The 25,385-nt window shown below is 52.4% G+C and overlaps 10 protein-coding genes across 10 annotated transcripts; 6 read left to right on the top strand and 4 right to left on the bottom strand.

The window, feature by feature from the left end:
* Positions 1-113: 113 nt before the first annotated feature.
* Z517_08953 (uncharacterized protein) lies at positions 114-1,079 on the top strand (the record flags this gene model as incomplete). Its single annotated transcript, XM_013427467.1, has 2 exons — positions 114-481; positions 539-1,079. 2 exons carry the CDS (start codon positions 114-116, stop codon positions 1,077-1,079), a joined length of 909 nt encoding a protein of 302 aa, XP_013282921.1.
* Positions 1,080-2,322: 1,243 nt separating this feature from the next.
* On the top strand, positions 2,323-3,509 carry Z517_08952 (uncharacterized protein; the record flags this gene model as incomplete). Its single annotated transcript, XM_013427466.1, has 3 exons — positions 2,323-2,439; positions 2,506-3,030; positions 3,099-3,509. 3 exons carry the CDS (start codon positions 2,323-2,325, stop codon positions 3,507-3,509), a joined length of 1,053 nt encoding a protein of 350 aa, XP_013282920.1.
* Positions 3,510-5,784: 2,275 nt separating this feature from the next.
* On the bottom strand, positions 5,785-9,238 carry Z517_08951 (uncharacterized protein; the record flags this gene model as incomplete). The annotated part of the gene is made up of 4 exons (XM_013427465.1): positions 5,785-6,635; positions 6,698-6,823; positions 6,895-6,954; positions 8,617-9,238. The coding sequence occupies 4 exons, from the start codon at positions 9,236-9,238 to the stop codon at positions 5,785-5,787; spliced, it is 1,659 nt and encodes a 552-aa protein (XP_013282919.1).
* An 89-nt stretch (positions 9,239-9,327) lies between these two features.
* On the top strand, positions 9,328-9,724 carry Z517_08950 (uncharacterized protein; the record flags this gene model as incomplete). Its single annotated transcript, XM_013427464.1, has 2 exons — positions 9,328-9,588; positions 9,653-9,724. 2 exons carry the CDS (start codon positions 9,328-9,330, stop codon positions 9,722-9,724), a joined length of 333 nt encoding a protein of 110 aa, XP_013282918.1.
* Positions 9,725-10,938: 1,214 nt separating this feature from the next.
* On the top strand, positions 10,939-12,204 carry Z517_08949 (uncharacterized protein; the record flags this gene model as incomplete). Its single annotated transcript, XM_013427463.1, has 1 exon — positions 10,939-12,204. One exon carries the CDS (start codon positions 10,939-10,941, stop codon positions 12,202-12,204), a length of 1,266 nt encoding a protein of 421 aa, XP_013282917.1.
* Positions 12,205-13,110: 906 nt separating this feature from the next.
* Z517_08948 (uncharacterized protein) lies at positions 13,111-13,936 on the bottom strand (the record flags this gene model as incomplete). Its single annotated transcript, XM_013427462.1, has 2 exons — positions 13,111-13,544; positions 13,774-13,936. The coding sequence occupies 2 exons, from the start codon at positions 13,934-13,936 to the stop codon at positions 13,111-13,113; spliced, it is 597 nt and encodes a 198-aa protein (XP_013282916.1).
* Positions 13,937-14,597: 661 nt separating this feature from the next.
* Z517_08947 (uncharacterized protein) lies at positions 14,598-15,299 on the top strand (the record flags this gene model as incomplete). The annotated part of the gene is made up of 1 exon (XM_013427461.1): positions 14,598-15,299. One exon carries the CDS (start codon positions 14,598-14,600, stop codon positions 15,297-15,299), a length of 702 nt encoding a protein of 233 aa, XP_013282915.1.
* A 478-nt stretch (positions 15,300-15,777) lies between these two features.
* Z517_08946 (uncharacterized protein) lies at positions 15,778-18,228 on the bottom strand (the record flags this gene model as incomplete). Its single annotated transcript, XM_013427460.1, has 1 exon — positions 15,778-18,228. The coding sequence occupies one exon, from the start codon at positions 18,226-18,228 to the stop codon at positions 15,778-15,780; it is 2,451 nt and encodes an 816-aa protein (XP_013282914.1).
* A 1,425-nt stretch (positions 18,229-19,653) lies between these two features.
* Positions 19,654-20,619, top strand: Z517_08945 (uncharacterized protein; the record flags this gene model as incomplete). Its single annotated transcript, XM_013427459.1, has 1 exon — positions 19,654-20,619. One exon carries the CDS (start codon positions 19,654-19,656, stop codon positions 20,617-20,619), a length of 966 nt encoding a protein of 321 aa, XP_013282913.1.
* Positions 20,620-21,727: 1,108 nt separating this feature from the next.
* Positions 21,728-24,698, bottom strand: Z517_08944 (uncharacterized protein; the record flags this gene model as incomplete). Its single annotated transcript, XM_013427458.1, has 2 exons — positions 21,728-24,490; positions 24,621-24,698. 2 exons carry the CDS (start codon positions 24,696-24,698, stop codon positions 21,728-21,730), a joined length of 2,841 nt encoding a protein of 946 aa, XP_013282912.1.
* Between the last annotated feature and the right edge of the window lie 687 nt (positions 24,699-25,385).

Below are 25,385 nucleotides of genomic sequence, written 5' to 3'. Positions count from 1 at the left end.
TATAGATACGTCATTGAAAAAGGTACATTTTCTATCCATATCCAACAGGACATTTTACTTTTTCTTTGCACAAGCCAAATCGAGAGACGAGTCTAGATCTGACTTTCGTCGCCATGGACTACAGCTATTACCACCACAACCACAACTACGACTACGACTACGACGACGACGACTACAATGACTACAGTCATGATGGATGGGGTCAGGGCTATGGAGGGGACTACGACTACGATGATGAGTACTGGGAGGACGACTACTGGTACCAAGAGGAAGAATCACCAGAGTACTACCACAACCACTACAATGAGGGCCAAGAGTACATGCATGGGGGGGATCGCAGCTACGGTGCTTCCGAAAATCACTATGGAAGCCAATATGATGCATCGTATGAGAACAACTACCATCATGGCTACTCTCAGGGCAACAACAACTACCAGTCCGACCATCATCAACAACAGCAATACTATGGGAGCAACTCCTGGTAAGGTGAGGCATTGTCGCCGTGTTTGATCCATTGTATCCTAATGCTGGCTTCCAGGAGGGACTCTGAATCATCACATCATTCGAGCAGCCACGTCGACCACCATCACTCGTCGACGAGGACCATCACCCACACATTCCCTGTCCCTCCCACACCTCCGTTACTTCCCATTCCACCGCTGTCTCCCCCAACCCCAAATATTGCCGTTCTTCCAGTGCTTCGCACAGGCACACCGTTGATTCCCGCGGGCTTCCCATTCGAGTCGCGGGCTATGGGCATCAACCGCAACCAGAGCCTGAGCGTGAAGCCCGTCGATTCTGAACACACCAAGTCTGCCCTTACACCGACTCCGACAGAGTCCTTCTTCCACAATCTTTTCTGGAAAACCCCTGGCAAACCAAGAGACCGCGCGAGACCGACCACGCCCGTTATTGTCCCCCCTGCTGGCTCGCGCTCAATACCTCGCAGTCCCAATCTGACGGCCAACATCAGCCTCAACAGATCTCCTTCAGCCGCCGGGAATTCGCCCATAGCTGGGTACGATGCGATGAGAGGAAGGGGTATAGGATTTCTAGCTCCGTCTCCTGAACGAGCGTAATGAACCCAAAGCCAGGACCGAGGCGAACTAACGGGTTGTCAAATGTATTTTGTGTCTACTGGTGTTCTACGTTATGCCGGGAGGGAACTAAACATTATATTTCATCATGACGGAGAATATGCACCATGTCGTCTGTAACATGCCCGCGGAGGAGAACACTCATTTTTGTAAACCTTGGTATCAAAACTATTTCTTTGGATCTATGCGGGGCTCTGTTTGATGATTGAATGAATACCATGTAGATCGTCGAAGCTGGCGTAGGACAAGAAGTCGAACATCTGGTTAGGGAGGCTTTCATGTTAGTCCTTGAAGATAGTCCAAATGCTACTCATACTGATTCTGATTCACCTTCTTTGTTCTGTGCCATACGCGAGACTCGATATCAACAGAAGACAACGGGTATGCCAAGCGCCGTTATTGCAACTCCAAATGTCTACCTCGTTCAAACCCCTGCAACCATTTAGAGCTGCTGATAGGCTGGGCAGAAAATATTCCCCAGGCCACAAAAGGTAAGTACCGGAGTGAATGTGGCGCAAGCCACGGAGGGTTGGCTCCATTGCGGCCAACTGATTTAGAAGCTGCAACTATAGTAGTGTATCCTGACTGGCCAGAGAGGGGTCAGCTTAAATAAGGCATCTCACCATATCTACTGATTACAGGTGGCGCCAGTAGGAGGATGTATTTTTGGGCAAAGCGGGGGACAAGACTAATGCTTCATGTGGCAACGCGGCAAAAGGACATCGGCCCCTTGATCGGCACAACGATTGACTAACGGACAGACTTACTGACTGACTGGCCCAGTGGATGATGGGTACAAGCTGTACCTCCTCGTACAAGGGACCGGGGATTGACTAGACCGCGCATCCGTCTCAAGGCTGTACACTTGTCATAGTCTCTCTTCTAACCCCCCCCCCCCCCCCATCTACACAGCCCATAACCCATAGCCCTTTGGGGGCAATACAGCATTGACCGTCTCTCTCTTAAGTTTAATCGTGGTCGGGGTGCTCACTTTTGCCCATTCTTTTCGCATTTGCTCACACTCTCTTGCAGCACCTATCAGTCACTCTTTACGAGTTCTTTTTTTCTTTTCTCGGCGTTTTCCTTGAACACGGTAAACACGCTCTTTACACAACCCGGCGGGAGAAAGAAGCCAGTCCGCCATCTGTATCCGCACCCTGTCCCATTCACAAACTTGTTATACCACTTGCTTTTGTGCCGGGCTGGGCAAAGGCCAGGGTAGACCATGAGAGTCTCCCCGTTGTTGACGCTGCTTTCGGCGCTCGCTGCCACGGGCTTGACTTTCGTATGTCTGCTGGCCGGGTACACCACCACCACACTGGCCGATATTGATATGTTTAGTGTAAGTTGTTGCATCATGCTTTCCAATCTCTCTCCGATAAGTTAGCTGACCTCTCAATCAATCCAGCTCAACATATCACAAATAGCACATACCAAATTCAATAACGGCACCGGCAACGGATGTAATTGTGTCGAGTTCGTTGACGGCGTCCTCACGGTAAACGGGACTGCCGTCGTCAACGGGACCCTCAATGTGGGGTATGCTGAACTGGATGTTTTCGAATACTACTCGGTCTATGTCATCAACTACTGCGAGGGCAGCTACCTGCCGTCGTACCAGGACGACGATGCGAACGCTGTCATTACTCGGTGCGAGAAGCCGTCATTGACGCGGCATTTCGACCTCGTTGATATCCTGGAGAAAGCCATGAAGGACCTCGGCAGCGCCCTCGGGGAGGATATTTCGTTCGACGATCTGGACTGGCCGAACGGCATCACCAGTGCCTTTGTGTATGCACAGTCTGCAGGGTCGGCCATGGTCGTATTCTTTATCATTGGTCTTGCTTGCCTGATCCTTGCGTCTCTGGCGGCGCTGTGGTGTCTGTTCACCACCAACAGAACGGCCGTCAAGTTCCTCCTCATCACATCTGTGGTAGGTCTCCCTAGTGATAATGTCCTCCGGCTTCCTGGGCAGACACAATGCTGACAGGACCAATGCAGCTTGCTTTACTGAGTCTGACAATCTGTGCCGGCATCACGACGGCTATTATCACCATTGTCGTTAACGGCGTCAACGCCAACGGCGAGGACATTGGCGTCTCGGCCAAACAAGGCAATGCCTTTCTAGCCCTGGTGTGGATCGCGGTCGCGCTGCTTCTCATCTCGACCTTGACGTCAAGCATCACCCTCTGCGTCGGGCCTAGCCGGCGAACTCACACTCGACTGCGAGAGCCCGAAGCATACGACATGCCCCCCGTCATGTTCAAGCGGAGGAAGGCCCCGTACTACATGAGCCCTCCCGATTCGAGTTACTGGGACGGCTTCTCGTCCCGGCGGATGCTGGTGGACCCGCGCGACCGCGACCGTGATCGCGAGGATGACTATTATGGCTACGGCGAAGAATTTAGATAAAGAAAATTTAATGTTTAGTTATGGCGGGGGTTTGGGAAAGGAGGGAGGGGAACGAAGGTTGGAGTTTATTTTTGTCTGATTTCGTTTTTGAAACTGGGGCATTGCCGATCACAGCTTGGCTAACTACCCGGTACTGGTGACTAGACTCCCCGAGAGGAATGAAGGGCGCTTTGCCCGTATCAGAAGAAGAATGACCTATAAACGTCTCTATCTTGGAAGGGTTGTTTCCATGCTTTTTTTTTTCTCTTTTCAATGAGTCAGTGGCCGAATGAGGAACATGACTCCGAAACTGCAGGAGGAAGAATGTGTTCGTCACGAGGCCCGAGCATCGTGAAGTGGGATGACTTTTCGTCAGATAATGCGGCGGAGTTAACCGCCCGAAGAACCGCCCGAAGAACCGCCCGAAGAACCGCCCGACAGAGAATGTCCAAGATATGACAGCGACCTGACGTGGCCATACATGGGATGGTCCGCAACGCCGAAACACGCGAGACCGACGCCCTGCGGACACCAGGCGGGTGGGCTCACACTGGGACTGCCACCTTGCCCCATAGGACGAAAGTTAGTCAAAGGTGGGAAAGAAAATAGGGCGTAAGATCGGGCGGTGGGCCGTTAGTGAATTACAACAAGAAAAAAAACAAGAAGCAGAAACCTGCTTTTTGCTTTCCATAGATGCAGTACCCATAACCGACCCAGTACGAGTAAGTCGTTCTGATGTGAAAATAGGCATTGATGCGGCAGGCCTTATCTGGGGGCAGCGCGCCATGGGTCTGGGCTCGAGAACTTTTGGGGGAATCGGAGGTATGGCAAGGCGCAGGGGGGCATGTGGCCCTCCCACCCCCTCCGTACATGGTAGGTTGATCGAGAGGTCCTCCAAACAGGGCAAGTCCCCACAATTAATGACGATTGAGTTTGGCCCCCGGGAGAATAATAGTATAAACTTCCCGATATGGATTAGCGCGTAATAATATACAGAGTGCCTCTACCGAACTCGGTATAAGCGCCGTCTCTGGTCTTTTTTGATTACAAGTACACACATGGATCATTTTGACTATTTGTCTTAGCTCTTATTAGCTCCTTACTCAACCTGGATTAAGCACTCCGACATATCTCTCGGCAGCGGGGGCTGGTCAACGTAAGTCACGAGGCAACGAAGGCTTGATAGGTCGTGCATCACTTGATCCCTCGAAACCACACACACACACACATACACACACTATTAGCCGCCGGCGAGCGGGTCAGACCCGGTGTTGGTGCCATCCAACCAACAGCGTTCATGATGGCTCTCCATCGTAAATACTCGCACCTCGCACTTGGTTCGTTCGGCCAGTCAGTAAGCGACAAGCAAGCCACCATCCTCCCCCTCCCCTCCTGTCCTCGTCTGACAAGCTCCCAAAACTCTCAGTGAGATTCTAGATGCTTCAGTGGATGATTGATATGTTTGGATTGATGGCCGTTTCTTTATCCGAACCTAACCGTCGTGGCCAGCTGATCGGCGTTAGCAGAAATAAAGTCTCCATTGGGCGCTAGTTCCCCGAGGTATTCCCAAGTAGGATCGGTTCAATCGGGAAGCGATCCAACTGCAGCTCTCTACATACTCGGGCACCAGGAGCAGACAGATCCCAATGCCCTTCATTGACAGTGCCTCTCTGGCCACCGTCAGTCAGACTTACGGGGAATGGGGGGTATCAGCCTGTAGGCTTGAGGGAACAATGGGCTGGTGAAATGAACAAAGTAGTAACACTCCTTGTGGAGGGCAGTTACAAGATGCTCCATTTACCGGAGCTTGCGATCCGCGCAATGACCTGTTATAGACACGGAGTTACATGGTGTGTGTAAACAACACCTTAGAGGCCGAAACTGCTGTCGGTGTAAGTTCACCATGTCGTTTGTTTCATACAAATCAGCAATGTTGAAAGCACACCAAACACTTACTGTGCTTAGTAGATGGGGCAGGGTGTTTTTACTCTGATGGTGAAACAAATCAGACACGAGGCTTAGATGCACTGGGGAAAAAAACAAGCTCAGCTTGACTGGAATGTACCGTCTGTTACGGAATTCGTATAAGCTTCGGTTCCTTGTGGAAGCTGATCTAATATACCTTGCACATTTTCCCTTGTGTGTTTTGCCACCCCCTGGTCGCCGTTCGGAGCCACTTTGCCATGAATATTCCCGTCGCCGCCGCTGCCACCGCCGCCGCCGCCAAAAAAAAACAAACATAAGATACACCCCCAAAATAAGTTTGGCCCACATTGGTATAGCTGCGGTAGTCGTATTACATGCCTCGCCCTCGGCCCATAGCGCCGCCTCTGCCCCGCATTCCCATGGCCCCTCCTCGAGCGCCGCCCCTCATACCGCCTCGTGCACCCATGGGTCCGCCAGCCCCTCCAGCACCGTTGGTCGAGTTGGGATTGGGAACTTGCGGAGCCAGACCAGCTGGGTTGATCGCCATAGGTTCCGCATCCTTGAGGAGTGACGCTCTCTCGATTGTGCTGCCATTCGCCTGGAACTGGCTGCCACCCGTCGTGCCGGCCGTGTCGCTAGGGTTGACCTTGATCTTGACGGCGCTGATTTCGACGTGTGTCTGGATGATACCAATCAAGAAGCCGATGGTCCAGATGACCGCTAGCCAGTGTAGTGCGAGGGCTGCACTGCCTTTGGTCACCTGGAAGATGCCAGGGGCTTGCTCGTTGTGGCTCGTGGCGAGCTGGACCGCCGCAAACATCTGCGAGTTCGACACTGCCGCGGCGAAGGCGAAGATGGCCGAGAGTCCGATCAGCACAATCATGACGATCCGCAGGATGTCGAGTCGTCGGTTCCGTTGTGACTGTCTCCATGATGATGCTGGGCCGACCCAAGGCTTGTTCAGGGCGCCGTAGAAGGCGAACATGATGACTCCGAGTGCCAGGAACATGCCGGGGATAGCAGGGAAGACAATGAAGACATCATTCTGCAGGGATGCTGCTACCTCAAACAACACCGAGTTGAGCGTCTGGTTAGCAGGTAAGGATTCAAAGTCGTAGATGTTGTTGGTCCCGATGGACAGGTATCGGATACTGGAAGCGTGGTCTTTGCCGACGGTGATGGCGCAGTGCTCCGGACCACTTGAGAGCGAACAGCACATTGCTACAGAACATGGTGAGTTTCCAGGCCCTTCTCATTCTTTTGCGTCAAAGGGAGCCACAAACCTGTATATCCGATGCGTAACCGGGTTGTTGCCAGTCCATCAACGGAGTTGAATTGTAAAAGATAGTATCCCGACGTCCCACTCCCCGAACCTTGTGCTCCAGGTACGTCGCCCAGAATGACAAGAGCTTTGCCCAGAAGTCAGTATCATGTTCGGTTCATGATGGGGGAGGTACAATGAAATGGTATGTATGCTTACCTTGGAACAGAATCGCCAGAGCGCCCAGCAGATATACAAAAAGGCGAAGCCAAACACTATCTAACGCAACGCATTAGCATATCATTGACCATGACACAGCGAGGCACTGTGACTTTACCGGCTATGTGCTTCTTCCAATACTGTGACATCCCCGAGCCCATCGAGCCCATCCCCTGGCTCATACTTGATACTGCGTTCATATTGAGGGAATGTGTGGGAGACTAGGAAAACAGCGAAAAAGGAGAGTCGGAGTCGCCAAAACAGGGCCCAAGGAAACGCAGACAAGGACTGACACACACGCCAAAAGCAATTGTTTTAACGAGTGGAATTCTGATAGATAGGATTGAAAAGGACGGTGGAATGAGGAGGAAGTTTCTTTATTTCTTGGTTCTGCCAGGATGGCTTCGACCTGTATATGGATGTGCTCTATGTATACGGCGGGGGGGGAGGGAGGTGAGGTGAGTCGGGACCGGGCACCGGAGGCTGAGTTCAACCAATTTTAGTACACGAAGTGGCCCTAGGTACGCGGTAGAGAGCTTTGAATAGCTTCCTACCCTTTCTCTGCAAAGGTGATTATCTTTCTCAGACTGAAATCGTAAAGTAGAGGGGAAACCGGTACGGGACGCCTCTCCACGTACTAACTTAAGCAGTGCTGTGCCTCGTCTCTGGCCACTGAACAAAAAGGGCCCCCGAGGCTCAGAGAGGTTGCATGGGTGGTCGATCCACCCAGGCCTGGTTGGCGTGCCCCCTCCTCTCCCTTGTCATTACAGTCTGTTACACGATTGGTTAGTAAAACCCCTGCCTCTATATCGGGAAGGTTGCTTAGATCATGGCTACTTCTCATGCTCGGGAGCTGAAGAGGACAGTCAGATGCACCGCCAACCATTCTACGCATGAAAGCTCCACCCCTTCCTGCACACCAGCTCGCCGAAGGACGACAGTCATGGTGTCCGGGTACCACATTTCCACACCAAACTATCTTACATCTTCCCACATCAGACGCCCTCCGGCGACACTATGGCGATCATATCTACGTTCTCGGCAACGTTCGGTGTAATAATCTGACAGAGTGGGGCGCTACCCACGATTCCCAATCTGCAGACGGCGTTTCATTGGATCTGAGCTGTGTTGAACTCGGAGGCAATGTCTTTCAGCCTGCCCGGATATTGAAGACTCGCTTTTTACCGGAGATTCGGAATACAATGCAGTGGACTCCAGAGTAATGATAGCCCTACGACTCGATCCTTGTGAGTCTGTGACATCTGACATGATCTCGGATTACATGAATCCTTCCAATAAATACCATCTGACTATGAAATTGACAGGACGTAAACATGCCTACTGGAACGTTACAAAGGTGAAAAGCTGTAAAGATTGAGATATCGGGACTACCAGCCTTGCCAGTAGTAGTCAGTAAGCCAAGACTGACAGACATGCCAGATATCAGATGGTTGGTGAGAAGAAAAGTAAAGGTAGAGGGTTTGAGGCTCTGGATATGGATAAATGAATGAGTATAAGCACTGCCAATTTTACAACCAAAACACGACAAAACACCTGCAGAAAGTACCAGTAACCCGCTTACTATATGCTGAATCAAGCAACCATTTCCCTGCAGTAGCAGCAGCAGCAGCAGCAGCGAGCCCTGCTCTCCACCATCATTCAATATCACATTGTCCCCCAACTTCTCCCGACACTTCCGTAACCGCGATACAACTGTATTACATATGTTGAGAGCCACCGTGATGCTGCTGCTGTTGCTCGTCATGGCAGTCATCATGCCCCTGGTGTTCGTGCTGTTGCCCATGTGGTTGTTCGTGCTGCTGTTGTTCTTGTTGGTGGTGTGGTTGTTGTTCTTGGTGTTGGTGAACATGGTCATCGGATGGTGGAGGGCAGTGGCAACCGTCACCACCTGTTTGCTGCTTATGAGGATCATCGTGGTTGCTGCTGTCATGCTGCTGCGTCTGAGGGTCGTGGTGGTTGCTGTTATCATGCTGCTGTTGATGGCAGTCATCGTTATGACCCGATCCCATTTCATGGTGACTTGGGTCTTGCTCACCATGCTGGTTTTGTTCATGGCCATAGTGACCCCCGTGCTGGCTCGGGTCGTGCCCATCTTGATGCTCGTGTCCATCAGGATGGCCCCCAGGCTGGCTCGGATCATGCTCATCTTGATGCTCGTGTTGATTGTAGTAACCGTGAGGGTCGCTCTCATGTCCACCGTGATGATTCCAGTGACCGTTGGGGTCTTCCTCGTTATGACCCTCTTGATTTTCTTCGTCGTATTGACCATGCTCATTGTGGTCGTGGCCATTGTGATCGTGGTGATGCCAGCTTTGGTCACCATGTTCATCACTCTGGTCTTCGTCCCCATCTAAAAGTAAAGTTATTAGACAAAAATACTCATCATCGACAGATTCCTCGGGACAACTCACAATGGTTCATCGAGTCATCATTGTCGCCAGGATGGCTCCAGTGGTGGTGGTGGTATTTACCCTGATGATCCTGGCCATCTTCGGCACACTGATCGTCCCCTTCCTCCTGGCATCCGTCGTCGTCCTGATCATAGTGACCATCGTGACCATTTTCTTCCTCGCCATTGTGGCTAAGACCCAAGCCATCTTGAAAGGCATCGGCAATTTCGTGAACACCATGAACAACATCTTGGAAGCCGTGTTCGGCAAGGCCGATGATGTGGTCAAGACCCATGATGTGTGGAGTATTTGGTAACTACAGGGGACTGATATGAAATTGAAAATAGGAAAAGCAAAGACTAGCCGAAACAACTTATTGGCGAAGATTGGAAGAGGAGAAGTGGTGCAGTTTGATATAAACGACCTGGTTCTGCTCAGTTGCCAAGGAGAGCCTCGGTGTCTTTATATCGTCTACTTTTTGATTGCTGAACCGTGTTGCAAAAAATAGTAACTCGCCCGCAAGAGTTGCTAAAGAAAATTCAGCTGAGTAGAAGCTTGCCCTCTGTTTACCACAATCTATAGCAGGATTGGGGCCGTGCACGCGATGGTCACATCCAAAGGGGGTAATATTTCTTGTCAGGCCAAGGCGAAAGTCACGAGGGGCGCAGGGGGGGCCGGCGGGTAGGGAAAAATGGAATCAAAGCCCCCTTCGACATCCATCTACTCAGATCTGGCCAGGCCGGGGACCTGAGCATATTGTTGGCCGATGATTACAGTAGATGCAGATGACAAAGAAGGCGGCAAGAGCATTGCCATCTTGCCATAGCGTCTACACGGGAGTAAACTGTGGCGGTATAAGCACTATGCGCAGGGTAGATATCAGGTCGGGTCAAAGCTCTCTCCCACTTGGCTCCATATTGGAAGATAAAGGAGCGAGAGGGGCGAGCTGAGTGGAGTACTTTGTAACTTCGTACGAGGCGGCACATTGTATCCACAGAAGATGTCCACAGTGAGCCAAGGCAACCAATAATGCGTATTCCACGTGTATGATACAGGTATAGTTTGCTGGGGGCACAATACTCCCCGGTCCCCAGGCACGAAAATAGCCTGTATCGAATAATTACTTACATTAACTATTTCTGATACCCACCCGAATATGGCGATCTGCTTACCTTGAGCATTATCCACGAAAAGTGTTGTAGCCACTAAAGTCTCAAACATGACCACACACTCAACCCCGGACAAATTCCCCTAAAGGCCTTTGGCCCTCGTTTATAATCATAAGCCAACTTAGGAGAGGCCACACAGACCGTGGTCCGTATCTCCCTGCCACACAGCTCAGTGCTCGCTTGACTTAAATAGGCCCAACCCTGGTCCGGACGGAGACTGCGCCTCCAAGAGCTCTACGTCGGTGAGCGTGGCTAGCTGGCCAGCCGCAGGAGAAGACCACGTGTGTGCCTGCAACACGAAAGGAAATGAGTCGAGCGCAGGGATGGCTTGGGAATATGTATATAATTGATTTTATATGACTTTAGACCCCGACGGGGCAAGAGAAAAGCTACCTTCCACAGAGACCTTCAGATCACATCTTGTCTTCTCTCCTGTTCCCATCTCTCCAAATTAAGCTACTACAATGCCCAAAGGATTTCACCTGAAGCTGGGCGGCGCAAAGCCTGCTCCTAAAGCAGCTCCGAAGCCCGCCGCGAGTTCTGCTCCTCATACAACCCCGACTCCCACGAAGCCCACACCTCCCACACCTCCCCCAAAGCCAACACCACCGGCAGCAGCACCACCAGCGAGTCTACCGACTAGCGCACCTGGCCTAGCAAAACCACCACCAGGGGCACCAGGAGCGCCGGTAGAACCGCCAGCCGGCATCCCTGGACCGTCGAGCACACCGTCTCAACCTCTCCAAGCACCATCCGGAGTACCAGGTGAGCCGCCTCATACGCAGCCGGGGTTACCTGGTCAAACTCCCCATCCGCAGTCAGGAGCACCAAGTCAATTTTTTCCCGGAAACCAGCCACAGAATGATCCGGGGTTCGATCTACCAGGGCTTCCGCAAGACGGCGGCTATGGCCAGCAACAACCTCCTCGCTCGGGGGGACCCAGCTGGCTAAATCCTCTGGCGGAAGGCGCCGGGCAAGCCCTTCCATATGTCGTTCCGCAAATCGCTGGGCAATTTCTCCAGCCACACTCGTCGACCCCAGCAAACCCCGCGTACGGGAGTATGCCCCCGGACTATGGCACCGGGATGGGTACAGGTATGGAAGGCACAGGTATGGAAGGCACAGGTATGGAAGGCACAGGTATGGAAGGCACAGGTATGGAAGGCACAGGTATGGAAGGTACATATGCAGACCAGACGGGACAATATGCAGATCAAACCGGGCAATATGCGGGTGACACAGAACTATACCCCGAGGATACAACCTACAGCACAGCTCAGAATCCAGAAGCAGGTGCCACCGCCTACGGGGGCACCACAGCAGGCAAAGCCAGCACGGGATTCGACGACCCCGAAGCTGATCAAGATGACCTCGGATACGACGATGTCGACGAGACTGGAGCTTCTACTGCCACCGGCAACCACGCCGCGCCTATGAGTCAAGGTACTGCAGCGGCAGCAGGAGGAGTAGGAGGAGCTCCTCGCGCCATGTCACACATGGCGGCCCCCGGCGTGGCAGGGGGCATTGCCCAATCCGCCCAAGGTCAAGGACCATACGACGATGACGATGAGCTGTACGACGACACATACGAGGATGAAAACTATGAGGGAGACGACTATGACTATGAAGAAGAGGATCCCGAGGATGACGGCCAAGGAGGAGCTGGCGGTGTTGGCACTTCAAACACTTACCATCCCGTCGCTCCACGGGTCGGGGTTGTCATGCATTGAGAGTTGTGCTCGGTAGGATGTGTCTGGTTCCTTGGTCTTGGGGACCTGGAACATTTCGAAACCCATTTTCTTTTCTGTCCGCTGGGAGTAAGGATCGTGGGGCGTTGGATTTTCTAGAGCAAGGCGAGATATTGACGCGGATGTCTTTTTCTGACACGTCCCAAGAAGAGATAGTCAATGCAGGATTTCCTTTTTTCCTCTCCCTCAACCTTGTGATTCTCTGTCATTTTCAAGGTGTGCTTTGTCTTTGCAATTTTGCCCTCGTAGAGAAGCAGGACTGGGCGTTTTCTTACTTCAAGATATTGATTTGCCCTCACAACTTAGCACCTGAAATGGGGGAAATGCCATCTTCTGTCGTGTTTGAGGATATGGCATCAAGGTCGGTTCGCGCGTCGGTTGTACGGTCCCCCAAGACTGTCAATATGGGATGAGATGGGCTGGAGTCGCCGTATCTTTCATGATCTTCCTTACCGCCATCTCCTACCACTATGACCCTCGTCTGCGAAGAAAGGATATTCACGGGTATATTGGCGTAGAGCTCGTGATGCTCGTCAACGATGGCTCATATGGTGCTGACTTGACTGCCTCATCGGCTTCTCTGTATGCATCGTAGCCGTAGAGCCAGGGCTGGGGCTCTGGACACGTCCTAGATCGAATCAATCAGTGCCGTCCCGAAGTTCCCGGTAGCTGGGGTGAAGGAGTTTTCGCTGACCATCGACCAGGGAACTTGCCAGATTTCCTTGCCTAGTTGCGACTCGAATATCTTGTCGCGTTCTCGCTGTTGAGGACCGTCGGGCTAATGGAACGCCTCTCTCTGAAGAAATGTCTCGCGGGCGATCTTCTCGCTGCGCGGCTTGCGAAGACGTTCGTACAGGGTGATCGCCCACTGCAACTGCTCCCTAGTCCTCACATACGATAGCAGCCTTCCGAGGACACCGCCGTCTTCGATCGACGAGTTGGCTCTCTGCGCGAGATAGGGCAGCATCGGGTGGCGGAATCGCCCAGCAAGACGAAATTCTTGTCCTTGTTCGTCCACGACTCCAGCTCCTGCCGATGCATGAGTTTCCACTTGTCGACCTGTTCGACCTGCTCGAGGAAACGGGTGAGGATGGGATCCCAGAGAGAGAACAGGGCCCGCATCTCATCCACCGAGCCCGTCGCTCGTGAGAGGCCCTGAGGGAGGTCATCCGAGCAAAGCAGAACTATATTGTACGTGGTGCTGCTTCTGTTCGAGTATGCCACGGCGCGGGAGTGCGGGCCTATCCAAAAATGGACCTGTGGGTTGGCAATCCATTCCTTCAATTCAGGGTCTTTGCACCTTCGCTCCCAGCGACACGGCCCTGTCATACAGGATCCTCTGCAAATCAACTCGGTGGATGTCAAAGAAAGGAAGACCATATCTGTGTTGAACGATCTTGTCGAAACCTCTTTGCTCTGCCAGAATCTTGCCATCCCTGTACCTATGCACAGCTAGAACTGTCGGCACCGCAGCGACGACTCTGACGGAATCTTCCAAACCTCATTCTCGAAACAACCTTGAGGCGTTGGGCGTGATTTGCAATACTGCACCAATCTCGGCGAGTTCTTTAGCCGCCTCAAAGACGGTGACTGTATGTCCTGCAAGAGAACAGGAGATGGCGGCGGCCAGGCCTGCTAGACTGGCCCCCACGATTGTGATATTCAACACATCTGTTCGACCGTCGGTGTGTTCAGATGTTGGGTCATGCCGCATGGCCGTTGCCATGTATATATATATGTGTGTGTGTGTGTGTGTGTGTGTGTGTGTGTGTGTGTGTGTGTGTGAGACACAGTTGTATGGGTCGACCGCCTTGCTTGATCTCCTCTTCTCATAGATTGTCAGCGCCAGCTGTTCTTGGAAAGAGTATCGCGCACAGACGCGACGGTGCTACACGGGGGCAGGGAAATATTGGGATTGTGGATGGCAAGTAAGTGGCCGAGTAAGTGGGTTCACTCGGTAATTGGGCTTCACATTCTGCCGATTCCATCTACCGATTGGAGGAGGGCCATCAGGTAAAGACAACATCACGCGGACGTCAAACGGACACCAGCCAGATTCATACGCCCATCATTCACTTGGCAAACACTGAGGCCCCAATGAACAATCTACCACAACTCGGTAAAGCAATTGTTCCAAGTCTTGTTGCCCACCTACCAGCTCTACACGCCATTGTTGCAAAGACAAGCCAACATCATCAAATCAACACCGCGCCAGACGTTCCGGTATGGAGAGCATCCGCGCCAACAGTTGGATCTCTACACTCCCGCCGAGACGACACCTTCCAAAGTGGGCCATTCTGTCTTGATCTTCCTGTACGGTGGAGGGTTCGTCCAAGGCGACAAGATCAATCAGATCTTGCCCGACGGTCTGGTATATGCCAACGTGTGCCAACGTGGGCCATTTCTTCACCCAAAACCTGGGGATCAAAGTCGTCATTCCGGATTACAGACTCATCTCCCACGATGCCACATTCCCTTCCGGGGGTCAGGATTTGGAGCTGGTCATTGACTGGATCAAGGCGAATATAGACCATGACCCATCACATCCCACAACCCTTTTTATCATGGGTAACTCGGCTGGAGGTGTTCACTTGGCAACCTATCTCTTCGCTTCTGAATTTCGAGGACACCGACAGAAAGTACTCACAGGAGATACTCTAGGCGTGAAGCTGGGAGGTGTCATCTTCCTCTCGGCTCCCTTCCACTTTGATCGGGCGACTGCAGAGAGGGCGAAGACTCTTCAGGCGTACTTTGGGGACGATGTCTCCAATCATTCCCCTCTAGGGCTGTTAAGAGCTTGCAAGGGAGACGGCTCTGTCAGTGATCTGAAAGGGATCCCGGTCATGGTGCTATATGGAGGACTAGATCCGGAAGACGAGATACTGACCTCGAAGAACGATTTTGTCAAGGAATGGATCGGCACGGACGCTGTGGCCAACGACTTGACAGTCCTCAAGATGGAAGGCCACAACCACATCAGCCCCGTCTTAGGGTTGGGGACCGGAATCTTCAATGAAGAAGCTTGGGGCCGGCAGGTGGTCGAGTTCGTCATCGCAGCCGCTGGCAAGCAAAAATAGTCGACTGCCAAGTCCCGCTCGTGGCAGCTGAGACAGAATGTGCATACCGATTACAACCATTCTCTGCAGAAAGAGATGTATGGACTAGGTGTATCAACTCCGTGGCGGGACGGAAGTCAAAAGGTAAACAGGAGGAACAGCGTGAAAAAGGAGTCTGTTGGAGGAATTACCCTGAAGCATCAAGGCTGGGTATCTTGTTTGTATCTGTACAAAAATCTATGGTGTGAACCGACATGTCTTCGTTGTTCCCATCTAGCCTCGTCCATATTCCACATCCTCTGTTTAAGAGGAGGAAGCCATCTCCATTATATCGTCTCTGGTACTTTTGTGCACCTGGTCCGCACATTGGCGGCGGACCCCATCATATCCAAGTATAAAAAGTCGTATACTGTCAAACGCATCGTTGTAGAATCGGAATCTGCATGTCCATCATACTGTACATCGCCGTTAATCCATCGCTGCCAGCGCTCTCTCAGTGCTATTGCGAAGTCGGCACCACCAGCATTTCTCGGCTACCAGGCCTCTGCAAGCGGTCGATACCAAGATGCTCCTTGCCATCCCGACCAACGAAGATTCCGAAGGCGTACCTCATCCCGGCGTCGTGAGCCAGGCGGCGGACAGCACGCCTTGAACGACGGCCTTTCTCTTCCAGCACCGTGTCACCAGTCAGTGACGCTAGAGCAGTTTTTGGGCCTGTCAATGTCTCCGCCAATTCAGCTTTTGTGCCGATATTTTGCAGGGCGACGTCGCCGAGCAGTGGACTTGCATAGAGCCAACTCAATAGTGCCGCAATGGTGTCGATGCTGTGAGGGAGATATCGCTTCCGAGTTGGCCAGATTATTAGGTATGAGAGTGCATAAATGGTGACCAGCACGCATAATGCGATGTACCCGGGCATGCTGGCGACCATCCTGACTTGATTGTCCGCGGAGAAGAACACTGCAGTGAACGCTCCACCAGCCAGCACCGGGATAGAGAGCGAGAGTATTGAGATGAACGTAATATATGCGACTTTATAATCGCGATTGACTAGGGCCCGAATAATGACACGGATATGTCCATAGGAAGGGTATGCGAGCAGTAAAGAGTTTCGTGCCGTAGCACCATTAGGTTGAGAGAGGTTGCGGAATGGCTGGACCGCTCTGAAGTACATGTCAATCGGTTGCCAAGCGAGAAACAGCACCATACCGAGAAAAGCTGGCAGGAAACTGTAGAGGAAGTTGGCTGGTGAAAAGCCACTGGAATCCGTCAAAGATGGGAGCAGAGGCCGGAAGCCATCTTCAACTGCTTTGTTCACAAAGCTGACGACCAAAAAGGCGATGACCATCAGGATAGCTGCCACAATCCAGGCCAAGACAAATGAATCACGGAGGTACCAGGGCGTCCACCGGTATCGCACAAAAGGCGAATGGATATTGCGTGAGAACGCGGAACCATAAGAATACCGTTGAGCTTCAACATCACCTTGCTCAATCAAGCCATGGACAGCTTTTGGATTTTTGGGCAGAAATGAGAGGCGTTTGACGGGCGCATACTCTTCTCCCACGCCATGAAATACTTCCGGTCGTTCAGATGTGGTGAAGAAACCCAGACGAAGATTTCTCGGTGGGATTTGGCCGTTTGGCTGTGGTGATATCTCGGTTTGCTCAAAGTCGGAACCCACGTTCGACCTCCGGAACAAACAGATCAGATCGGCGAGCGAGCAGGGGTCCCAGAGTAAGTTGGAATTCCGCCGTCGAAAGCGAAATGCGCAATACAAGAGTCCAAAGCCAAGAAGGACGTACAGCGCCACGAGGGTCCAGCCGACCCCTCTGACCGTGGTCCATCGGAAACGTGCTGGCCCGTCATCTGTAATCCACTGGGTCTGGAAGACACACGCGAGGAGCGGCACAGTAAAGCTCGTTATCCAGAAGATCAGGAATGTGATACCCAGCAAGGGCTCCCCATTGCGGAAGAAAGTGAGGTCCGGCAGAAGATAGTTTGCTGGCAGGATTCGCATGTTTTGCAAAGCCCAGTGGTTGCGACGACCTGAGCCCATGCCGTAATAAGGCAGAGATCTGTACACTGCGGCTTCAATCACAAAAAGCCACAGCATCAAGAGAATGCCAACTAGTTGTGGTAGATACTGGAAGACAAAGTATCGTGGTGTCGTGTTTCCGTCATAGTTGAAGAGTGCGTGATTCGTGCCTGCGAAGACCAGGCTGAATATTAGGGCGGCGATCATTAAAAGGCATAGAAAGAAGAATAGACCAAGAATTGGAAGTCGTAGAGGTAATGGTACAAAGCCAAGTCGCCGACGAAGGTCTTTCGAAAGATCAACTGGAATAAGGACTTCTTGGAGGCTTGTTTGTGAGGGCGGACGGGGTGAGGCAGGCTGCGGGGGCGGCGTTGGTGGAGGAGGAGAGGGTGTCGGCGCACGAGGGCTTTCGTCGAACTCGGGCTTGATGGAAGGTGTGGGAAGAGGCGCATTCGGAGCAGGAAATGTGCTATCTCTGCCTCGGCCGGTGACATCCTCATCTCTTGTCAATTGCTCAATGGCGAATCGGATATACGGTGTATCATCGACCCCAGGAGTCGGAGGGCTCATCTCGTCGAAACTGGATAGCAGCCGCACCGTTGTCTGTGCGCCTACGGGTTGGTGGTGTCGAATATTCAGAGGAGCCGGCTGGATTGCGCCGGGTCTTGAAGGAAGTGTCATCTCGGAGTCGACAGGGTTGTGCTGTACTTGTAGCGGAGTAGAAATCCGTGAGGGCGGCGTTTCATAGCTTGCTTTGGAATCGTCCGACTTTTGACTGGCGACTTCGGAGGCATAGTCTGAAAAGTATTCGTTGGTGGCGGAGGAGGACTTGAGAGAGTCGGACTTGATATATTGAGGTGTTGTTCGTTTCACTGATTGGAGGTGAGCGTCTGGATCAGTGACCAAGTTCATTACTTTGGGAGCGGGCAGTAAGCAAAAGATGCGCAAACCCAAAAACGAGCGGTAAAACTCAAGAGACGCACGTTAACAACGGTGGAAGAAAGCAGGGACGTAAGTTTAACGAGGAGACCGGAGAATTAAGAAAGCGTTGAAGGTGAGGCTGGGATTGAGCGTGTTGTGCTCATGGATGATGGTGAGGTGGTTGGTGGGTGTGGGCAGAAGCCGCTGAAGATCCCCAGCCTCCCGCAACAGAATTGAGCAACCAGAGTGAAACACATCATGACAGTAGAAGCAAGACCTGAACTAGGCGAGACATTGACATATATTCATTCGAGCCAGCAAATGGTATGTACGGGGTACGGTGCCAGCCGTGTGAAGCGAGTGCTGCTTTGGATGCCCAAAGACTTGACTTGAAGATAGCCAGTCTGAGAGTTTTCGACGCAGTTTATCTGCCTTGCCCGTTGGGGCCGTTTGCCAAGAACCCGTCACAGTGCTCCACTCCAACTTCGGATCGGGAAAAAGGGCAGTTCCGTTCATCTGGTCTAGCGCCTTGGTATTGCCTTGGCACTTCACAACCTGCTTTCCGGAAGTTTGAGTGCGTTGTGCCAGCCTTGCCTTTGTTTTGGGAAAAGCTCAGCCTCGTGGATGTGCCGCATCCCATTCCCTGAGAACGATTCTGGAAAAGTAACGATGTCAACTCACACATATCATCTTTAAAAAAAATCGTCGGCAACGCTCCTGCTATCTGGAATGATCTTCCCATCGCTCATTGGAAGGTGCCATTACCTTTTACTCGTTCAAGAGAGCTCCTTCTTGGTCTAACAAGTGGCAGTGATTACTTCTGGAGCCAACACTTCGTGAACAGGTAGGTGCGTGCAGTGAAGGTCTAGCGGCTATACAAGGTCTGGCAGTTCCATTTCAACCTTGGCTTCTTAGTGAATTCCGTCGCGCATTTTTACCTCTGCGTCGTCCTATCGTTTCTCCATCCCTTGCTGCCCTTCCCATACTATCATTCTTTATCCTTTCCGCCTCTCTCCACTTCGAAGACTGTGATAAGATTGTGACGCCGGCCGCCAAAATGATGAAAACAGCTCTTCTCGCCATGTTGTGGCTCTCAGTGCTGTCAGCGTCGGCCCCGACAAGGATTGACAGTGCTCCCGGTGTTCCGCGAAGCCGCATATTTAATATTCTCGACCAACTATGCTCATCCGAACGCTGTCTTTTTGGAGAAGCAACCTTCGAGTTGTCGTCATTCTCTTGTTCATGCCCAGTATGGTCCGGGTCTCCCGTGAGTTCAGACTCTCATGACGCTTGATTGTGTGTATCATTTGCTGATTGACTTTCGTTCAGTTCCGCTCTCCCTGTGGTACTTTGAAATGTGAAAATGGCAAAGAAACGTTCTATTCTGTAATAACGGATTCGTGTTACTGCGGCACAATGGAAGACTGGTACGACAAGGCCGATGAAGTCTATAATTCAATTTCAGAAAGACATGAACGATCGGTGAATGACCAGCGCCGCCGGCAAACACAAACAATTCCAGCACCAGCAATCGATACTGCGGTCCCGACATTCATTCCTCCGCCTAACCAAGACATTACTCCAGAATTGATTCAGGAATCTTTGAGTGTCCAACCTCAAAATACGGCAATAGTTGGCTCCATGGTCCCTTATCTCCTAGACGGCGTCATCCAAGTCTACCTGCAATTAGATGGCCCAGTACCAACCACACTTGTGGTCAACTGCAGCACTTCCTTACCCTGTGGCATGATTGGGCTTGTCGACCCTCAACCTAACCTTGACTTGGTCCCCTTGGTGGTCAATCAAAACCAAGGACAGCCTCAGACGGTGGTTGCTGATTGTCAATGCATCGCTATCAACATGTACGATCCAAACATTGCCACTTACTGGATCCAGAAACTCTGTGATGGAAGCGTCTATTCAGTTCTTGGAAACAACGTGGTTGCAGACATCGACAAGATGAACACGACCCAGAGCACAGCGTTGACTCTGACCGCTGTGTCTCAGGGCGCTGGTAAACGGAGCTTTGACGCCAACATTGCATACGTTCAACCCCAAAGACGACAGATCTGGAGCGTTCGATGCGACCGAGCTTGCCCCTTCTACCACATGAATAAGATCTGGGGCACCGATGGATATTGCGGCTGCATGTTTAATGATGTAGGCAAAACACTGGACGCTCGGGCTTTGGTTGAGCCAGACCTATACAATGCGAAGATGACTGCGGAGGCTTGTGCCGCCATGACTTGTTTCGATCAAGGAGGCAGTCCGACTCCAGCTCTTTTTCACCCCTTCCAGCTGACTTGTTGGTGTGTCACCCAACCATATATCGAATCCAATCCGAACGCTTGGCTTCCCCCTTCGGGCACGACGTCGTCTTGAAAGGGTCAATTGTCTGAGGTACAGCAAGGATCCGACAGGGTGTCACGAATCGAATTATTGTGCCACTCACGAAGCGGCAGTTTACTTGGATGTAAAATGGGAGGCACTTACGAGTAACCGATTGATGATGACAACTTTCTGTGTGGGTTCAGCTATTAGCCATCAAGAAGCGAAATGACCGAGAGGCTTGCACACTTTGGAGCGCTGTGCATCGGCGAGACTGGTGAAAGGAGTACCTGAAGTCAACAACCAACCTAAGAGTGATCAAATCGATCGAGCATGGTACATGCACAAGTGTGAGAATGTTTACCAACGGAACGAAATTGGATTGAAAGCATTGGAAACGGTGGCTCTGCATTCTCAAAAGCTTGGCCGCGTATTCGGTCCAGGAGCTTCACAATAATGACTGGCGAATCTTTGCCAGAGCCTTATCGGGACCATACTACAACTCGCCCATCGCGCCTTCGCTTGCTATGAAAACTGCTTCAACATGCTTTATGAACCTAAGACTGAAAAGAACTTGACCTGGCAGTAAAAGAAGTTTTGGTCTCTCGCATCATTTCACCTTCTGCTCCTTGTTTTCAGCTTCTCTCCCTTTTCCTTTTGGAAGCTGTGGTTTTCTCCATGTTGTCAATTTTAAGCTGAGGACATTGGAAGATTCCCTCGCTCTTCATCGCACACCCAATGGTTGTCTCATCCCTCAAGAGACTTGTGGGCTATTTGAGTAGCCCCTCCGGCTTCTTCGAAGCTCGTTCTCCAGATATTCCCCCGGCAGGGTTTAAAGAAGCTGAAATGAATCGGGCCTTGTGCCACGAAGCGCATCGAATCTATTAGCCCATTGAGATGGCTTCGACCTTCGGTATGTGCATTCATTAAATCCATATTGTACTGTGTGTTGTACATTGAGCGTAAGACTGAGAAGCCACCCATTGATTAAAGTGTCTGGAGAACTTTTTTTTTCGTTTTTGTGGATCCGATATAAGGTCGTGGATGTTGTGTAAAATTAGCAACAGATTCAAGGGATACCCAACGACGTCCAGAAAAGTCTGGACAGCCCGGATTTATCTGTCACCTTTTCGTGTTCGACGGCACAAGTTTTCATTTCTCTTCACCGTCTAGTGGAGGCACCTCCCGTGCCATTTCCAGCCCCTGTTCCCGCGGTTCCAGTGCCGGGTCCGAGATCACCAGGGAAGACACCAGAGCCACTAACGTAGCTTGTCCGACTTGGACTTGTTCTCGCGGTCTGTTCCTCGATGATGTCGCTCAGCCTGGTCGGATGGTGGTGGCTGCGAGTCTGTAAGCTCTCCCAGCCTGTCATGGCCTGGGTTACCGCGGGTGGAACATCTGTTTCGTAGGCTTGTCCTTCATAAGGTGATGATGTTGGATCCAATGTCCGACCTTGGGGGATGGGGGGCAGGGCAGTTGTTGTAGTACGAGGGAGTCCTGAGGTTGTGGTAGGCGGTTGTTGTGATGGCTGTGGTTGGCGATACTGCGCGGCGTACATTCTCTCACGTTCGATGTCCGCGGCATGATCGTCGTCGTCGTCCTCTGATATCTCTTCCGGTATTTCACCTTCTTCTTCACTAATCTCGCCTGTCAAACCTGAGGTGCCTGCTCCGATTGGCTGACGATAAGGGATGCGACGGCCTTGCGAGTCTCGAGTGTAGCTGCCATCGGGATTGATGTGGTATTCTTCCTCGGATGGCGCCAATGATGCGTTGGAGGGGATGTAAGACTGCTCTGTCCCTCCAGTACCCTGGCGGACTGGCGCGGGCAAAGCGCCAGACATTTGAGCATCACTGGTGGCAACGGGATAGTACCTCGATTCACCAGGCATGCGCGCAGGTGACTGTCCTCCGATGGCAGCAGCTCGCGCAGCAGCAATTGCAGCACCACTTGTTGGAGGCTGTGTGGGCTGAGGGCTGGTATAGAATTGTGTATCTGGCTCATTACGCTGTTGTCCCTGTTGTTCGCGCTGCCGAGATGCTTCTGTGAACGGGTCGGTCATTGTAGAGGAGTTGCCAGTGTCCGGACGATATGTGAACTGTCGACCTTCTTCACCAGGCGAGTCGAGAGAAGTTGTTGTTGTTTGACGAGAGGCAGGACGTTGTTGAGGTTGCTGGCCAGACATGGTTGTTGGCCCTGCACCACCTGTTGGCCCATCTCTAGTTTGTGGACGTTGCGCTGTGCTCGTCTGCCTACTCGGCAGACCTTGCATCGGCACGACTTGGACACCGCCAATAAGGGTGGGCTCTCCGCTCCGTAAAGCACTAGTTCTTTCACGTTCCTCCTGCTCCCTTCGACCCAGTTCTTCCCAGGCGCGGCGAGCTTCTTCCTTGCTGATTTGTAGTTCGCGGCGCATCTCCTTTACTAGCTCTTCTGCTCTCGTCTTTTCTGCACGTACCTGTTCGATTGAGGTGGAACTGAGCGTTCGAGCTTCTTTCTCAGCCCGCAGTTGACGCTCGAGCTCTGCTTGTCTTTCTTGAGCTTGTTCGTGCTCGTGCCGAGTTTCGAAGAACCAGCGCTGGAACTTGCGCTCGGACGACGCTCGAAGGCGTTGTAGTTCGACCACCGCGTGAAACAGGTTTGCGCCTGCCCGAGACAAGTCGTCGATCTGTCGAGCCATTTGCCGGTCAAGGGGCTTCCCGGCCAATTCATCGGCATTGTTTTCCATGCGATGGATGAAAGATGACACGATGCCTTCCCATCGAGCAGAAAGATCTTCCCAGCGTTCGAATGCATTGGGGAAGCGGCTTCGGGCCGCTGTAGAAGGCTGAGCAACAGGCTGTTGAACAGGTTGAGAGCCAAATGGGGGCACAGCCTGCGTTCGAGATTGTGGCTGCGGTGGTTGGGTGGGCCGTGGTATCTGTTCCGGCGGTTTGGCTGTTGCAGTGGCAGGAATGCTGAGTTGTTCATAGGCTTCAGTGCGATTTCGCTGCGTGGACGCAGAAACCCTCGGTTCTCTCGCCGTAGTTTCAGGGGCTCTACCAGTTGTCCTAGAGGCGCTCGGTTGGGTGGGCTGTATGTTCTCCTGCCGCCGTGTCGTCGGACCAGCAGGTTGAGGGACAGCTCCACCTATGTTGTAGATTTGAGGAGGCTGAGCGCCGGGCCTCGTAGTTGTTCGTCGTGTGGTATCCTCCCCAACGCCAACAACTTGTTCTTCTTGTAGTCTTCTGACATCCTCCTCTTGACGTAGCCTGGCCGCCGCCTCCTCGGCTCTACGAGCCTCCCGTGCCCGGCGCTCTCGCATGACATCCGTCGGAGTACGATACCGCGGGGGGTCGGTGGGTGTTGGACCAGTGCCAGCTGCTGCGGACGCACGGGTTGCTCCGCCATTCTGAGTTCGACTTGATACAGCAGCGGTGCCGGGCGCAGTGCCCCTTATCAAATCTGACATTCGAGCCTCTTCTTCGAGTGTATCAGCAGTTAATGGCTGCGCGTGAACACCATCACCTCTCCTGATAGCTTCCAGGGCAAAGAGGATAGCGTCGTGGGTATGTCGAGAGATTTGTAGCGTTCTCCGAGGCCGATAGGAGTCGTCCGAGACCAGTTGCTGGAAAAAGCTAGGGGTGGTAGAGCCGGACTCGTCAAAGTAGACTGGCGGTGTCGCAGAGAGGGCTTGGGACCTTCTCGCACGCAGGGGGAACTGTGCAGTTGCCCGTCGCTCTTGTAACCTTGGGGTTCTCCGCAGCGATCGGGCACCGCTAGATTGCGTGGAATGAGGACGTCTCTGCGAGATGGGGGTAGGTATTTGTTGATGGCGTTGGGGCACGGGGGTTCGTTCCGGGTCGTAGAACTCGTAAAGGTCGTCAAAGGCGGAGTGTCTGGGGAGCGACACTTCGACAGCTGGTCGCTGGGTGAGAGAGGGATCCTGGGACAATTTGGGGACTGCGCCTGACGCGCAAGGACGATGGAGTTTGTGTTATAGACTCTGAACGTGGTAGGGTAAAGGCTAAACAGGGTTGGAGCCAGACAAGACGTGAGAGGGTGTGAGCAGTAACTGTAACGGAGGCATTGACGTGGTGAGGTGGAAGAAGTGCGCGTGGTTGTGCTGGTGGCTGGTCAATTTCTAAAATCATGGAGGTTGGGCCTTCAGCGTCCAGTGTAGAGTCGCGTGTCCACCAGTGCGGCCAAGTCGCGTCTCGAAATCGGTGAGTGAATTGAGGCAAGTTACTACTCGGTAGAGACATCAAAGGAATGTCTTTGCGGGTTCTTCAAGCAGCGAATTTCGTTCGACTGTGTGGTGTTGAAGACTGGCAGATCTCTAGGTGGCGGATGCGCCGAACTCGACGGGCGCAGCTATGAGCGCGATCTGTGACTTTCAGCTTCCAAATCCGCATGAGCGATGTCTTAGAGCTTGATAGCAAGCATTTCAGCATTCAGACTGGTAATTGAGAATGTGTCGCTGATCGCAAGCATCTGGCGGGTCGCAAGAGTTCAACTGCAGATGCGGGAGAACAAACGGCGGACTGCGGATCGCTACCGGCAATCCGAGCCCAGATGTCTGGATTGGACACTTGAAGAGCAGCCTGGAACTATCCTCAACAACGTGCTTGCCATGGTCCCGTATTTTTTCTTGTTTGGGCACCCAACGGGTTGTGGGAAAGTCAGTAGAGTGAGGCCGTGGTGCGATATTGGATTGGCTGGGCGCAAGCTCGCAAAAGCGTCGAGGCCCAGATGTGGAGCGATGAGCTGGCAGCATCGTCATCCCAGCACCTGCGATCTTCGGCCACCGCCATCTGCATCTCTCAGCCCCTGGTCCAACG

Source organism: Fonsecaea pedrosoi (assembly GCF_000835455.1).
Source record: "Fonsecaea pedrosoi CBS 271.37 unplaced genomic scaffold supercont1.5, whole genome shotgun sequence".
In the NCBI taxonomy this organism is placed as follows: domain Eukaryota; kingdom Fungi; phylum Ascomycota; class Eurotiomycetes; order Chaetothyriales; family Herpotrichiellaceae; genus Fonsecaea; species Fonsecaea pedrosoi.
This window is presented reverse-complemented; position numbering and strand designations above follow the sequence as displayed.